Source organism: Carlito syrichta, unplaced genomic scaffold (assembly GCF_000164805.1).
Source record: "Carlito syrichta isolate Samal-C Ts95f unplaced genomic scaffold, Tarsius_syrichta-2.0.1 Scaffold288337, whole genome shotgun sequence".
Taxonomy (NCBI): Eukaryota; Metazoa; Chordata; class Mammalia; order Primates; family Tarsiidae; genus Carlito; species Carlito syrichta.
In genome coordinates, this window is record NW_007232433.1 from 121,836 (window position 1) to 138,063 (window position 16,228).

The following is a 16,228-nucleotide window of genomic DNA, read 5'->3' on the forward strand; positions in this document are numbered from 1 at the left end:
AGAAAGAGCTGAGTAAAGTGATGCATGTATAGAAATCACTCAATGCACGTTAGATAGCATCAGCATCAATACTATCACATATACAGCTATTGGTCCTTAGATGGCAAAACTCAATGCGTAAAAGAAAATTCTATAATTAATTGAAACATTAAAAATTATCTGCTGAGATATAAAGAAAATGTGCCTGTGGAAAAAATGGATTCAGAACTCTAACTGTGGATATCAAGTGACATCTCCCACCACTTCAACCTTGTCAGTGTCATTATTTTCCTTTCTATCCATAGGTCGGGAGAAACCAGACACTAATGAAGGCCTGGCATCCTAAAACAGAGGCTCCAGTGGATGGGCAACATGCGTGGAAGGAAGAGCTATTGGCCTGCTCTTCCATGGACATAAAAACCAAACATCGTCTCATCCAGTCATTTCATTCATTCCATGGACCCTAAGAATTATCCTTCCTACTTTACTTCTCATCAGTATAAGCTAATGTTTAATGAACAATTTCTTTCTGCTCTAGTCATATGAGGAACAAGATGCAGTTTCATAACAACAGACAATGACAACTCCTAAAGGGGGTAGGGAGGGGGTAAGGGTTGAAAAACCACCCATTGGATACCATGCCTGCCACTTGGATGATGGATTTAACAGAAACTCAGACCTCACCAACACAATATTCCTATGTAAAAACATATCCTTTGAATCAAGAGAGGGAGGGAGGGAGGAAAAAGAAAGGAAAGGAAAAAAAGAAAAGTTGTAGTTTCATAGCAGTATAATAGCAATTCTCATTAGAGAAATAAAGAGAATAAAATTTATTCTAACTCTGGAGAATGGCTGATACATTTAAACATTCTGTGCCAGGAACTGGGAGAAGGCCACTAAGGTAAGACACAGCATGAGAAGGACAGCTTGAAATAAAAGAGAGAAAGGGGATGAAATAGGGGCTGACTAACAGGGACTGGGAAACAGGTAGCAGACAGAAAACTGGCTATAGGGTTTTATCCTTTCCTTTTGTAACATCAGGAGCTGGGAATGGCATCAGGAAAGACAGGCAAATGGGGCTGATGAACCAGCAGAAGGTGTATATGTGGCATACCGCCTACTTCCATAAAGATAAAAGTACAGAAGGAAATGGAGATTCAAGGCTATCTGATAACTCAGGATTTTGTAAGTCGGGACTTACCACCACTAAGAAAGGCATTTAAGGTCTGAAGAACACGTTAAGAGTGAGAACAGCACTATATTCTTAATGCTCAGACATAACTGCCATCCAAAGAATCATTATGTACAAATCAAATAACCCTATCATCATACCTGTGCCATCCAAACTGTTATTTCGCATACTCAACAATTTGTTTCTTTTCTTTATCTTTTTTCCTTTCTCTGTGGTACTCTCAGCTTTATGGATGTACTCCACATTAAACCACAGTGAAACACTGAAACCTTCGGACAGGTGTGGCCAGCAATTTTGCCCCAGTAATGGCAGGTGGATGGGGGCTATGTGCCAAGATGAAAGCAGCCGATGGGGGAAACTTTCTCTCTCAGCCTCTTTCTTGCTCCGTGAAACTCGTGCTCGTCTCAATAGTACCATAGCCTTACTGTTGAGAATCCCGGGATACTTTTGTGATGAAATACCATTGCTTAAATTTGGAGTATGCAGTAAAGGGAAGGTTAGATACTGTGAAGGGCTCATAGTAATATCACTTTCAATAATTTTCAGAATACCCAGAAGAAGAATTTTCTAGAAAAAATAAAAGCACATGAAATTGTATGATTGTGTAACAAGGTACATAATAATCTTGAAACCCAGGTTATAAATGAAAAGGCACACATACCCATACATATAAGCATTCCTTTTAAAATATCTTTCTATCTCCCACATCTTTGAAATTTTCATTTTTGTATAGTTGAGATAAAGTATGAAACAGACATATAAAATAAAATCTGATATTGATTATAATAATGAAAAATATACTCAGATGAACAGGAGAATTGCATAAATATACAGCCACTTCTCAATGATCTACACTAGTGGATAATAATTCTTTTGAAAAAATAATCCCTGAGACAGTTATAATTATTCATAATTAAGTCCTCTTCAGTAACTAAAATTGCTTAAGCACAAAGACTAGGGGTGGGTAGGTTAAAAAGACTATGATCCCAATGATATGCCTGGTTAGTCAAAATCAAAATGAAATGGTTAAAATAGGTACAAATAATTGAGTACTTCACATGTAATAATATGAAATTGTATAACAACTGCCACATCAAAAGAGCTTAGTCATTTCCAAATAATTTTAAAAATACATTCTGTTAAGACATCAGTAAAAAAATGTAAAAATTATAGCATATTTACTGTACAAGGAGATTTCTCCAGAAATATTCTCAAAAGAAGGATTAGCTCTTCTGAACTTGTTCTTGAACTCATCAAAGATACCAAAAGATCCACCAATACTCTCTGGCAGGCTAAATTACAGAAAGAGAGGAAAAAATTAAAGCTAGTACATAATTAAAGGAACTGAATAAGCAATTTCACTCAAAGAAGTCAAATACTACTATCACATCTTGACTGGATTATAAAAAATCTAGCAGAGTAATCATAAAATTTGCTGAGACAGTAGCAACATAGCTAAATGTAAACCAATCAACCAACTGTCAAAAACAACAAAAAGCACTTTTCTTAAAGACTGACAACCTACAAGTAAACTAAGGCCTTTCTTTAAAAAAGCATAAATCAATACAGTATTTGTTAAATTAAGTCAATATCACTCCCATATCACAAAATAGTCTGTTACCTTCTCATCTTTAAAATGTTTAAATTATAACTATCACTTTCTCTTTTTTTTTTTTTTTGAGTCGAAGTCTCACTCTGTCGCTCAGACTGGAGTGCAGTGGCATGCTCCCGGCTACCACCGCAGCCTCGACCTGCTGGGCTCCGGCAATCTTTCCACCTCAGCCTTCCAAGTAGCTGTAACTACAGGCACGTGCTACCATGCCCAGCTAATTTTTTTGATCTATTGTAGAGATGAGGTCTCGCCAGGTTACCCAGGCGGGTTTCGAACCCTTCGGGCTCAGGCAATTCACTCACCTCGGCCTCCCAAAGCGCGGGATTACAGGCTGAGCCACCAAGCCCGGCCTAACTATCACTGTCTAAGTAAAAATCAGATGACAGGAAATAAAAGTGGAAACAGAGATTACTTCAATACTTAATATCATAAACTACTTAGTTTCAATATTTTCTTTATTCTGTCACAGGTTTAGCATGAAACATAAATGGTAGTACACAAATTCATAGAATTCTTTAGTGAAAAATAATATTTTTATATTTGTAGAGCCCATTATAGCGTTTGAAGTATTTATACATGCATTATCTCAGCTAATCCTCACCAAAAAATAATCTTGATGTAAAATCTGAGATAAGTCTTAAAAGATTTGTAATTTTGGAAAACCTGAAGGATAGAGAATAGAAGTCATGTTTAAGCAACATTTTATAGGCACAATGAGCTGATGCAGAAGTATAATAGTAGGTATATCTGGAAAGACTACTTGCAATGTGACTATAAAATAGCATGGACTTTATCCTATAAATAACACAAATCCATTAAAGATTTCTGAATGGAAAAGTAGCATGATCAAAGTAAAGTGTGTATGCTTAGATTTTATTTCTCACTGTGTACTACTGAAATCACTGCACTAAAGTAAAAGAAAAAACTCGTAACAGCAAAAAAGGGCATTGGGGCACATCGGCAAAGAAATTTTAAAATATTTCTGGAAGATGGAAAAGTAGATGGATAAAAGAGAAAGCTGCAGCTTAGAATTCCTTTGAATTTCAAAGAGTCTCAGAGTAGTGGGAGCCAATCTGTCCACTTAAGGTCTCCAGAGGAAACATGACTGAAAACACAGGGATCAATGAAAGTTCTGCTTGTGAATATTCACCTCTGTCCTGTTTCTCAGGATAGAGCACAGACAGCTCAGTTTTCACTTTTAGGCCCCAAACCTCGTAACTCTTCTTTAAAGAAACAGAATGGTTTACCAGGCAACAATTCAGACATACAGTGGGATGTTAGTATCAGGGCTACTGAGTATGACTGTACAGTCTACAGACTGATCAAACTGCCTAAGCAAAGGGAAAAGTAGACACTAAAATAAAGCCTGACTACTGTTTGCCAAACTATGCATCCTGGTGTTGGGCTGTGTTGCCTGAATGAAGAAAGGGATGCCTTTTACTTAGCCAAAAAGATACTATTTGCTTGCCAAGCTCTTCATGCAGAAGATACATTTTTCTAATGTAGGAAAAGTGCCATGTGGGTAACAGAGGCCTTAATGTTCCCCAAGTAAAGCTCTCTTCATTAAGGTATTTGGGGAGCCTCTAATCATTCACTGGCACATTCACACAAAACTCTTCAACAGAATATCCATTCAGGGAAGAGGCCAAAAAGAAAAACAAATTTGCTTTCACGGTATTAGAGGAAATATCCAACAGCTTTATTAAATATAAATGGGCAAAAAAGTTCATCAAAGATTAGAGAATCAGCAACCTACATGAGTAAAACCAAGATTAAAAAAGAAATTGATAAACTGACCCCAGAGGAAAAAGAAAGAATTTAGGGGATAAACTTTAAGATGTTCATCACTATAACCAAATATATACTAGAAGATATTATATCCTTATATGAAAAAGAACCAGAAAACAAACAAGAAAGAACTCTCAAGCATTAAAATATAATTACCAAAATAAAAAATTGAATAAAAGGTTGGAATGGAATTGATGAAATCTCTCAAAATACAGCACAAAAAGAGAGAAGTAGACAATGTGAGACATATGTACAACATCAATCCAGAAGGCCCAAGATTACAGTTGGAATGTAAGAACAAGAAAAAGAGAACAGAGAATATGGAGGGGAAAAATTATTTTTAAAATAATAAATTTTCATGACCTTGGATTGGATCTTCCTAGATATGACACTAAAAACAAAGCAACAGAAACCAAAATAAGTAAACAGGACTTTTTAAAAAAAAATTTGTGCTTCAAAGTAAGCCATCAAGAAAGTGAAGTGACAATCCAAAGAATGGATGAAAATATTTGTAAACCGTATCTCTGATAAAGAACTTGCACTTAGAATACATTAAAAACTCTTACAACTCAATAATAAATACACAAATTACTAATTTAAAAATGGTAAAGGAATTGAGATAGATATTTCTCCAAAGAAATCCAAAGAAGATCTTAAAAAAAAAAAAAAAAGCCAATAAACACATTGCTATGGTGTGAATGCTTATCCCCTCCAAAACTCATGTTGAAATTTAGTTGCCATTGTGATGATGTTAGGCAGTGGAATGTTTTAAAGGTAACATGGTCATAAGGGCTTTGCCTTCATGCGTGGGATTAATGCCATAATAAAAGGGAGAGCTCAGCTTCCCTTTGTCTCTTTGCCCTTTGACCTTCTGCCCTGTGATGACACAGCAAGAAGGTCCTTGCCAATACTAGCACCTTGATCTTAGACTTTGGTAATTGGTTGTAGAAGCACAAAAGGGGCTAAGACACACAGGAATACATGCTTAACACTGTTAGCCTTCTGGGAAATACTAATCAAAACCAGAATGAGATACCACTTCAAACCCACTAGGATGGATATAATAAAAAAGATTAAAATGACAAGTGTTGGCAAGGATGTGAAGAAATTAGAACTTTCATACACCAAAGGTAAGAATGCAAAATGGTGCAGTTATTTTGGAAAAATTATTAAAGCAAATAATTAAACACAGTTACTATCTGACTCAAAAAAATGAAAAACCATGTTCACACAAAAAGCATGTATAGGAGTGTTCATAGCAGCATTATACATAATAACAAAAAAGCGGAACTGCCCAAATGTCCATCAACTGATGAATGAATAAATAAAATGTGGTATATTCACAAAATGGAATATTATTCAGCCAAAAAAAGAAAAGAAGCGAAAGGGAAAAGTAACTTTACAGTGAAGAAAACTGACAAACACTACTTAATTCAAGTGATCAGGGTCAACATCAACAGTTGTAAAACATATTGATAGTATGTACCCTTCATATGATGTAATGACAATGGCATTTTACTTTTCTCTGATCTTCCTCCCAAAGGCCTATACTCCTAGTGTAATCATGATTTTTGACAAAGAATTCATTTAGTGAGGGAAAAAACAGTCTTTTCAACAAATGGTACTGGGAAAATTGGATACTTACAAGCAAAAAAATGAAACTGGGTCCTTAGATAACATTATATATAAAAATTAACTCAAAATGACTTGAGGACCTAAAGGTAAGAGATAAAATTATAAAACTCTTAGAAAAAAACTTTGGAAGAAAGCTTTATCACATTGGATGTGTCAGTGACTTCTTAGATATGACACCAAAGGTACATAAAAAAAAAAGAAAAACACTGACCAATTGGACATCAAAATGATCGTGTTGTGCATCAAAGGATACTATCAATAGAGTAAAAAATGCAACGCACATAATGGGAGAAAATATTAGCAAATCATATATCTGATAAGGAGTTAATATTGAGACTATATAGAGAACTCCTAAAACTCAACAACAAAAAAAGAAACAACTCAAAAATAAGTAAAGGGCTTGAACAGACATTCCTTCAAACAGGATATACAAATGGCTAATAAGCACAGGAAAAGATGCTTAGTATCACTAAGCTTTAGGGAAATGCAAATCAAAATTACAATGAAATAGCACAATGAGAAAAATATCAGACAAATTCCTTTAGAGAGACATTCTTCAATAGAACCCCTCAGAACTGTCAACATCATCAAAAACAAGGAAAGTCTGAGAAACTGCTACAGCAAAGGTGCCTAAAGAGATAATGCAATTAATTGTAATGTGGTAACCTGGATAGGTTCTTTGAACAAGAAAAAAAAATTAGGTAAAAACTTAAGAAATCTGAATAAATTATAGACTTCCGTTAATAATACTATATCAATATAGGTTCATTAATTATAATATATATCATAAAAAGTTAGATAAATAATAGAGAAAAGTGATCATGGAGGGAATGTGGGAACTCTGTTCAATTTCTCTGTAACCTGTTCAATTTCTCTGTAAATCTAAAGCTGTTCTAAAAAATAAAATCTATTAATAAAAACTAAAAAAAATCCATACAAAATAAAAAATGGAAACAAATGACTAAAAGAGAACAGAAGGGTAGAAATACACTACAACATCAATGAACGTTGTAAACATTATGCTATGTGAAAGAAACCAGTCACAAAAGACCAAAAATTCCATGTACTTGGAAAATATCCAGAAGAGGCAAATCTATAGAGGCAGGAAGTAGATTAATGATAGCCAGGGGCAAGGAAATGTGTATGGGGGAGAGTTAACGGGAAATCGGGAGTAACTACTAAAGGGTACAGGGTTTCTCTTTTATTATTTTATCTTAAAGATGTAGAGTACAATTCAGGATTAGGTACATAAGTGGTCATCATACAGCCTCCTAAGGATCCTCACTTTGCCTGGTTTGGGATCAGGTACCCTTATTGATGTTATGTCCCCCTCCTCTCTCCTGGCAGTGCCCTGCTACGACCAATCCCTTTCTTGTAGTATTGTGAGAACAGTGGTACTCAGTTCTTTGTTTCTGTGATAGATCACTGAGTATGATTGACTCTTAATCCATCCATGTTGCTGCGAAATCCATAATTGTCCTTCTTTATGGCTGCATAATATTCTATCATGTATATGCACCACATTTAAAAAATCTAGTCCACTTTCAGTGCGCAGCACAGCTGATTCCATGCTTTTGCTGCTGTGAATAGTGCTGCAATAAACATATGTCCACAGGTATCTTTTTTGTAGAATGATTTGAGTTTCTGTGGGTATATTCCCAGAAGGGGGGTTACTGGGTCATATGGAAGGTTGATTTTTAGATCTTTTAGGAATCGCCACACTGTTTTCCACAGAGGTTGTACACCAAAAGTGTAGATACAGTCCCTTTTCTCCACATCCTCTCCAGCATATATTGTTCTTTGAGTTACTAATGAGGGCCAGCCTGACTGGAGTTAGGTGGTATCTCAGTGCAGTTTTGATTTGCATGTCTTTGATGATTAGTGAGGCTGAGCATTTTTTCATGTATCTGTTGGTTGCTCCTTTGTCTTCTTTTGAGAAATGTCTATTCATATCTTTTGCCCACTTTTTAATAGGGCTGTTTGTTTTTTTCCTTTCAGCATGTCTGAACTCCTTGTAGATCCTAGATGTTAGGCCTTTGTTAGATATTCAGTTGGCAAATGTTTTTTCCCATCCTGTGGGCTGTTTCCCCACTCCCTTGACGGTTTCTTCTGCGTTGCAGAAGCTTATCACTTTGATGAGGTCCCACTTGTCTATCTTATCTCTTATGGCATGGGCTGCTGGGGTTTTGAACAGGAGTTGGTTGCCCATTCCAATTTCTGTAGGGGTGTCTCCTGTATTTTCTAAGATTTTTTTTTTCTTTTGACAGCGATGAAATATTCTAAAATTGATTGTGGTGATGGTTGCACAACTGTAAGTATACTAAAAAACACTTAAGGGCGAGCGAGGTGGCCCATGCCTATAATCCCAGCACTTTGAGAGGTCGAGATGAGAGGATTGCCTGAGCCCATGGGTTCGAGACCAGTCTGGGCAACTTGACGAGACCTCATCTCTACCATATATCAAAAAATTAGCTGGGTGTAGTGGCTCATGCCTGTAGTCTCAACTACTTGGAAGGCTGAGGTGGAAGGATTGACTGAGTCCAGCAGGTCGAGGCTGTAGTGGGGCCGAGAGCATGCCGCTACACTCCAGCTTAGGCAACAGAGTTAGACTTCGACTCAAGAAAAAGAAAAAAGAACAAAAAACACTTACTGTACACTTTTAATGAATGAGTTGTATAATATGTAAGCTACACCCCTATAAAGCTGTTATTTAACAATAATGGAATAGAATTTCTCAGAGTTAAGATGGAAATAAGTCTCTAGATCATAGGTTTACAGAGTGCCTAGCACAAATAATAAAATATACCTATATGTTAAATAAGTAAATGGGGAAGAGAAAGTTTTCCCTTACAGTACAATCCCAGTTAACAAATAATAGATGGAAATAGAAAACACTATTTAGTAAATGCCACAGAATTGTTTCAGTCAAGAGTCATGAATGGATGCCAAAATTAGAAGTACAGAGTGTGATGATAAAAAGGATATTTAGTCATAAGTTATTTCTCCACGAGATACTTATTAATTAGAAAGGGAAAATAGTAAGTTTATAATGGAAAATCTGGCAGATACCACCTTAACCACATGATCAAAGTTAAAATCATCAGTAGATCTAGATATCATAAATCCTTTGATATAATGTACTCAGAGAGATCCAATACCACTTCTGATTATTTCTGCCAAAATGTATAACTTGAACTTCATCTTGAGGAAACATCAGACAAACCCAAATTAACATTTTGTGTATATTAGCCTTAATTGTCCAACTAAAATTTAGGCTTCTTTTGGTTAGAAACCATATTATACACTTATTATGAATTTTTCAAATGTTTGAGGAAGTACTAAGTAGAGAATAGACAATCAATATCAGATATGGCAGCAACATAGTGTTTAGACTGGGTTACAGTCTCCACAATATCACTTCAATGAATAGGACTCTGAACAACTCAATCCCTTGGAATCTAAATTTTCCTCTTCATAAAGATATTTACACTATGTCTATTTTATTGGGTGGATCTGAGGAACAAATGAGACAATGCATATAAAAATATTTGTGAAATCATAGAGCACTATGCTAATGGAAGCCATTCCTATCAACTCTTCACATAACAAAATAATTTCAAAACTATTGTTTAAAACTAAGTTTCAACTCACCATGAAAATCAGAATCAGCTTGTGTTAAAATACTCAAAAATCCTCCTAAAAGACTTTTCACGGTTCCCTGAAGATAAAAATAATGAAGTATAATAAATTTCTTATCTCACAGAAGCATGAAGAAACTGTAATGTCATAACAAATTATTTGATTGTGGAAGTCTACTATATATACATGTATTTGTGTATTTTTAAATGACTGGGAAGAATACTATGTGTAGGATTACACACAGTTCTAATTTACTTCTTATACTGTTTTCGAATTTTCTAATTTTCCAAAACAATGAGCACATATAAAATTAAATATAATTCTTAAAATATTGTTCATTCTCAGAAATATATGAGAATTTGTTATACGTCAGCCAATGACAACATTAATTTTTATGATATTCTAGATAAGTATGAAATTAGAAGATCTTGGTATACCACTTGTAGGTAAAAACACACTTAAGGTACTATAAAAGTCAAATAATTATCTAAAATAATTCTCAGACACATAAGTTGGGTTACACATAAGTAGATATGTTATTAGGACATACATCTGATAAATATTGATCACATTTAACTAAATACATCTTTTACCTGTTGCATGAGCAGAAAAATATTCTTTTCTTTCTGCCTAATAATTTTCAAAAAACTCTCAAATACATGGGCAAGTACATCAAGTTTGGCTTTACTAGCAGAAAGCAAATTTAATTCCAGCATACAGATCTCAGGATATATTATTTCCCCTTGAGTAAGGTTTTCGATTAAGTCATTTGGACTGCTTGATGCACTGAAACATTCTGTTTCAGACTTTAAGTCTACCCCTGAAAAGGGAAAAAGAAAAGATTATTTTTATTCTCTAAACACTATCTCAAATTTTGTTCATCATTTAGAAAATCTAGTAGCAAAACGCTATTTAGAAGATGCTCATAAGGGAAGATGCTCACAATACCTTTCCCTACAACATGACTTCTGATTATAATATGCATCCTGAATAATCAGTCTTATGAATAGCTTTAAAAGTAATTTTGATCTTCAACAGAACTATAAATATTAGCAACGGTAATTTTTATAGACCTGTAATACAGATTTAACACATCTCTCAGATACAACTTTCTGACCCCAAAACACCTAAATCACAAGGTAGGTGTGTTTTGTAGGTAAAAGTTCAATTTGCCTGTCCATGTCTCTGTGAAAACAGTAGGCTTGGTTATTGGTTGCATAAATTCTAGACTTTGTCATATGACTTCATAAGTGAGAAATAGTCTGTGTTACTGAATACCGCATTTTGGAAAATTTGACTAATATGATCTTAAGACTGCTGTACTCTGCAAAAAAATGCTCATATAATTAAGAAATTTATAAATTTCTACCTACACCAGAATTCTTTCAGTCGATATCTACTTGGCAAACATAAAAAGAAGGAATCCATGATTATAAAATCAAACCTGTACTATGCTAAACTGTACTATAATAAAATCATCATCAAACCAGTATGTTTGCAAAAAGTACCAACCATGGGTCCATCGAGCCCTTTAAGTAAGTTATCAGTGAGTATTCCCATTCACTGGATGAGAAAGAGAAAACTGACTGTGAGGAAGATAAACTACTATAAGGTTAGCAGTACTGGGATATTCATAAGGCCAGCATATAAAAAGATGGAGCCTTCCCAGAGGTCTCCTGGCTTGAATCAATCCATCTTTCCCATCCCACCCAAGTTTTAAGTTGAAGACAAAGGATCGTATGCAATGTAGTCCCATCCTAAGAACAAGTTGGACTGTGATAAACTAAGAAGAAATCTATGCTTCGGCATACTTGAAAGATGTCACAGAAAGATATCTGCATTCCTTATGTTATTTATTCTTTGTAACAAGCTGCTGGAATGTTCCTCCTGCCAGTGTTTGCCTGTTTAGCTTTTTTAAATTTAGGCCTCAATATAAAACATCACCTCTTCAGAAAGGACTTCCTTTACCACTCAATCACTATTAAATCACCCGGTTTTATTTTCTCATACTATTTATTGCTGATGTTTATCTTTCACACTAGGATATATATGAAAGGAGGGACTTTGTCCTTCACACCATGTTCTTGGGCAATTAGACAATGTTCATGACAACAAAGTTTATCTCATTGTGGCATATACAAATGCCAGAATGTGTTGTGAAGATCACATAAAATAATAATACAATCCACTGTTTAAATTGCAAGGCAATACAAAATTCTAAAGCGGTTTATTATGAATGACTTTGCTATGTAACAATCTGACTTGCAGATCCCATCACAAGCACTTCAGTGACATTTTACCATCATCCCAGGTTTCGTCATCCTCAGGATTGCTCTCGCTGTCTGCTTCATAACCTTCTTCTTCAACTAAAAGTTTAAAATTACAATACTGAGAATCCTCAGCATCTTCTGAAAAATCACCAGGTTGGGACGACAATTCTTCCTCAGACTGATGACTCTATAAATAAGTGTAATTCAAAGGTAAAAGTTGTAACATATACCCATTATTATTAATAAAATTTTATTACTTAAAAGTTGTTACCAACAGCTTTAATATTTTCTTGAGGAAACAAACTTAGCAATCAATATTAATCATTATTAAGAAATTCATTCAGTAAAATTTCCCAGAACCTCTCAAACAACTTGCCACTTCAAAAAAGGGGAGTTTCTAACCGTAAACTATAGGTTGTTTCAGCTTTACTGAAAAATAAATATATTTAAGAAATTTAATTCCAGTTATACAATAGGAAATGACTAAAAGCCACCAAGATGTGAAATTATACATTACATAACTTAATGCTAAAAAATACAGTTTTACACACTTGTTAATAAAAATATTTTTCATAAGGACTTTATAAATGAAATATTTCATAAATTAGATGACTAGAGGAGTAATGACAGTTTTTCAAAGAGATTAATTTAAAGATTTCATAATGCAACTGTATATATAAAAGCATCTCAGAAATCAAGAGTTCCAGCATTAACTTCCTGTGTAATACTTTGTGGCAAGAAATTTTTCTTTTCTTACAAAAATGTTACCAATACATTCATTTTAGAAAATATTTTCACCTAAAGAAGCTCAGAGTACTTTAACTATTACAGCATCAATAAAAGAATAAAGTAGATATTTTAATGTTTTACAGTTAACCAATTGATTCAGTATGATATGAAGATATTAATTTCTATTTCATAAGTCTTTATGAAAACAGTAACATTACATATATGGCTATACCAAGGAGTTAAAAGAGAAGTTATATAAAGGACAAGTGACAATTAATTAAAGGTAAAATAAATGCAAAATGAGAGGAAAATGAACTAAGTAGGCACTACAAAGTTTAAGGAAAAGATTTAAACACTTAAAAAAAAATGTTAACCCAAATACTAAAACAACGTGATTGCTATTTTCTGTGTGAGTACTAGTACTTTTTATGCTGAGTGATTTAAAATTAAAGTGAATAGAGAGTTCTGGAAATATAAGCTGCACCAACACAAGAGTAGGTAGGATAGGTAAATCATCAACCATCCCTGAATTACTATTTAATAACCTGTTAGCTATATATAAGACATGTCAAATCAACTAATACATTTGTCTTTACTGGGCAAAATTCCAGAAATTTAAGGCCAGCATATAAAAAGATGGAGCCTTCCATTAGTTAGTTATATATAAGACATGTTAGTTATATATAAGACATGTCAAATCAACTAACACATTTGTCTTAGATGAAGAAAAGCATAACATATTGCTCCCTGTTTTATTTGAGATAGGGCACTGACAAAATATTGTCTATCCCATCATATGTCCATCATATCCATTTGGTCCATATGACCAAATCCTGGTCCATATATTCTAACTACATTCATCAGTGTCCCAGTCCCATCCACACACCTCTGCCTCTACTAGTCATACCCAAATTACACAAACTGTATGTTATTCATACCTTCTCAATCATAGCATCATTATGTTCAAAATCTGCTGAATGATTCCCCAGGGCAACTCGAAGCAGAGCATCAAATAAAGGCTTTGCTAATTTTGTTTCAGTCACTTTTGACAGGGAAAGATGGTCCCTCATTTCAAACAATATATTTTCCACAGACAAGTTCTAAGGTAAAATAAAAAAAGTCTATGAATATTAATATAATGCTTTTTAAAAACTAGTGAACAAAAAATGATAAATTAATATTTACTTACATATAAAGCTAGTCCATCTATTTGCAGTTAATATGAACGTAAAATGACTGCACAAATATCTAGCTCTTATACAAATATCCTCTTAATAAAAATAACATTTAAAAAATTTATCAGATACTTTGCTCATCTTATTTGGTTTTGATTACAGCATAGTGAACAATGGCAGAAAACGAGGCTTAGCAAAAAAGTAAAAGATTGGGAATAATTTTGTAGGCTATGTTAAGGAGTGTGAGCAATGTGGAAGCATCAAGATTTTTTAGATATGAGGCAATATGAAGGCTGGAGCTGGAGTAGGAAGAGCCTGTTGGTTGACAGGAGAGCTCTGCCACATTCCAAGGTCCCTAGATTCCTTTTTTGTTAAGAAGTGCTCTCAGGAGAACACTTGCAAGGGAAAGCAGAAGAGGCCAGGGAAGGATCCAGACAAAGATGTGGTTTCAGAAGTCTAGTCTCAGCCTCGTTCCTGGAAGCTCTGGAACCTGAAGTGCACCAAAGAGACTGTCCCCACCCCTCAGAGCCACATCCATCCGCCATTAGCTATAAGCATCCTTCCCAGGCATCTCCCATCAGACAAGGGAAGATGGGTGCTGATGCAGCCGATGGCAATGGGTGCATCCATTTCATAAAGGGGATCTGGACAGGGCATCCAACAACATCACACCAAGATTGACATCTTCGAACTTTGAAACACAATATCCATCATTATTCATCTGACACTTAAGCATAAACTTTTTCACATGGGGTTTTGCATTCCAAACTAAATGGTGAGCATCTTCAGGGTAAAAACTGGGTCATGTTCTTTGTGTCTTCCACAGTTACCTGGTACTGTGCTAAGCATATAGAAGCTTCTCAAAATGTAAAATCTTTGGAAAAACAAAACAACAATAGTACTAAGTTAGAATCTTAAAAACAGACATAGATTACACAAGAGCTAGACTAAAGACAAGGTATTACCTGATTAGATAACTCCAATTCCACCTTCTGTTGACTAGTCCTGGCGCTGTGAAGACAAATGGCCAGAAGGGCCTCTAAAAGTCGTATGCTCTGAAGTGAGGCATCACTTTCTTGGCTTGTAAATACCTTGGCTTCCTCAGGAGCAGCTCCAGTAGCCGAAATCTGTTCCACATTTAGGGAAGAACCAGGCTGTGACTCTAATTTTCCTAAACTGTCTGTGCTCTTTTTTAGACTACTCATTTCTGATGATGTGAGGTCACTTTTTACAGTTAAAGATAATAAATCTTCCTTCACAGTTATCTCAGGTTGAGAAATTCTGCTTAAATCCTGGTTTTCACTTATAGTTGTATCTCTCTCCTTTTTTCCTTGCTCCTCTTCATTACTTTTGAATAGTTTTTGTATTATCATAAATATTAATTTATGGCACACTCGGAAACCACCAAGCCTATAAAACTGTTTCTGGAAGACTGAACTCAACATGTAGATCCAACGACACATAGACCAAATGTCTGCTGCTTGGTGCATATGTTCGGGAGAAGGCAAGACAAGGCTCTCAAGAGATAAACATGGCAGCATATGACTTAAAGGCTCACTGGCTGTGCTGTCATAGCCAGAAGTATCTTCTGAATCATTGGCTGGCTCTCTATCAGACTCTGCTTCTTTACTTACACATAAAAATGCCACACAGAGGAACAGGTTTATTGTGTTGATATGAATATCCTGGTTAACAGTCTTCTGTTTCTTTGGATAAGCTTCTTTGAGGCTAGCATAAAATTTGCTGAGACTTTGAGAAGAATCTGAATAAGCCTGCTGGTTAGGAAAAGAAGTACCTACATTTACAGAGGACAAGTCCTTCTGTTCAATGTCTATCCCATCAATACCTGGAATTGAAGCATCTTTCTGTTGTTCCCCTAGGCTGATTATCAGAGTTTCAAAGGCTTTTAGGGAATGACTTCGAATACCATTTAAGTAATTTAATTCGATTATTTGATTTACTCCATTACAACTTAAAAACAAATCTCTTATTACCCTGTAAAAGAAAAAAAACACAAGATTTTACATATAGAAACATCATTTATAAATAAGTACATGTAGTATGTAATATGTCATTACTGAATATAGGATATACTAAACACTACTTAATTGGATTTATCAATTATCTGGCTAAAGTTCTTAGTTGCATATGATCAGACCCTCAAATTACTCTCTAATTACTCTCACGTCCATCTCTAAACACTCCATAT

General features: G+C 34.8%; 1 protein-coding gene across 1 annotated transcript in view; it reads right to left on the minus strand.

Annotated features, from left to right (window-relative positions):
- LYST (lysosomal trafficking regulator) overlaps positions 1-16,228 on the minus strand; it is a 204,510-nt gene that overhangs the window by 112,933 nt on the left and 75,349 nt on the right. Inside the window, exons 6-12 of the mRNA XM_008053632.2 lie at positions 14,985-16,014; positions 13,783-13,944; positions 12,146-12,302; positions 10,439-10,665; positions 9,858-9,924; positions 2,354-2,463; positions 1,312-1,738 (exon numbers count right to left, since the gene is read on the minus strand). Coding sequence (XP_008051823.1) covers positions 1,312-1,738; positions 2,354-2,463; positions 9,858-9,924; positions 10,439-10,665; positions 12,146-12,302; positions 13,783-13,944; positions 14,985-16,014 — 2,180 coding nt within the window. The remainder of the gene's footprint in view (positions 1-1,311; positions 1,739-2,353; positions 2,464-9,857; positions 9,925-10,438; positions 10,666-12,145; positions 12,303-13,782; positions 13,945-14,984; positions 16,015-16,228) is intronic.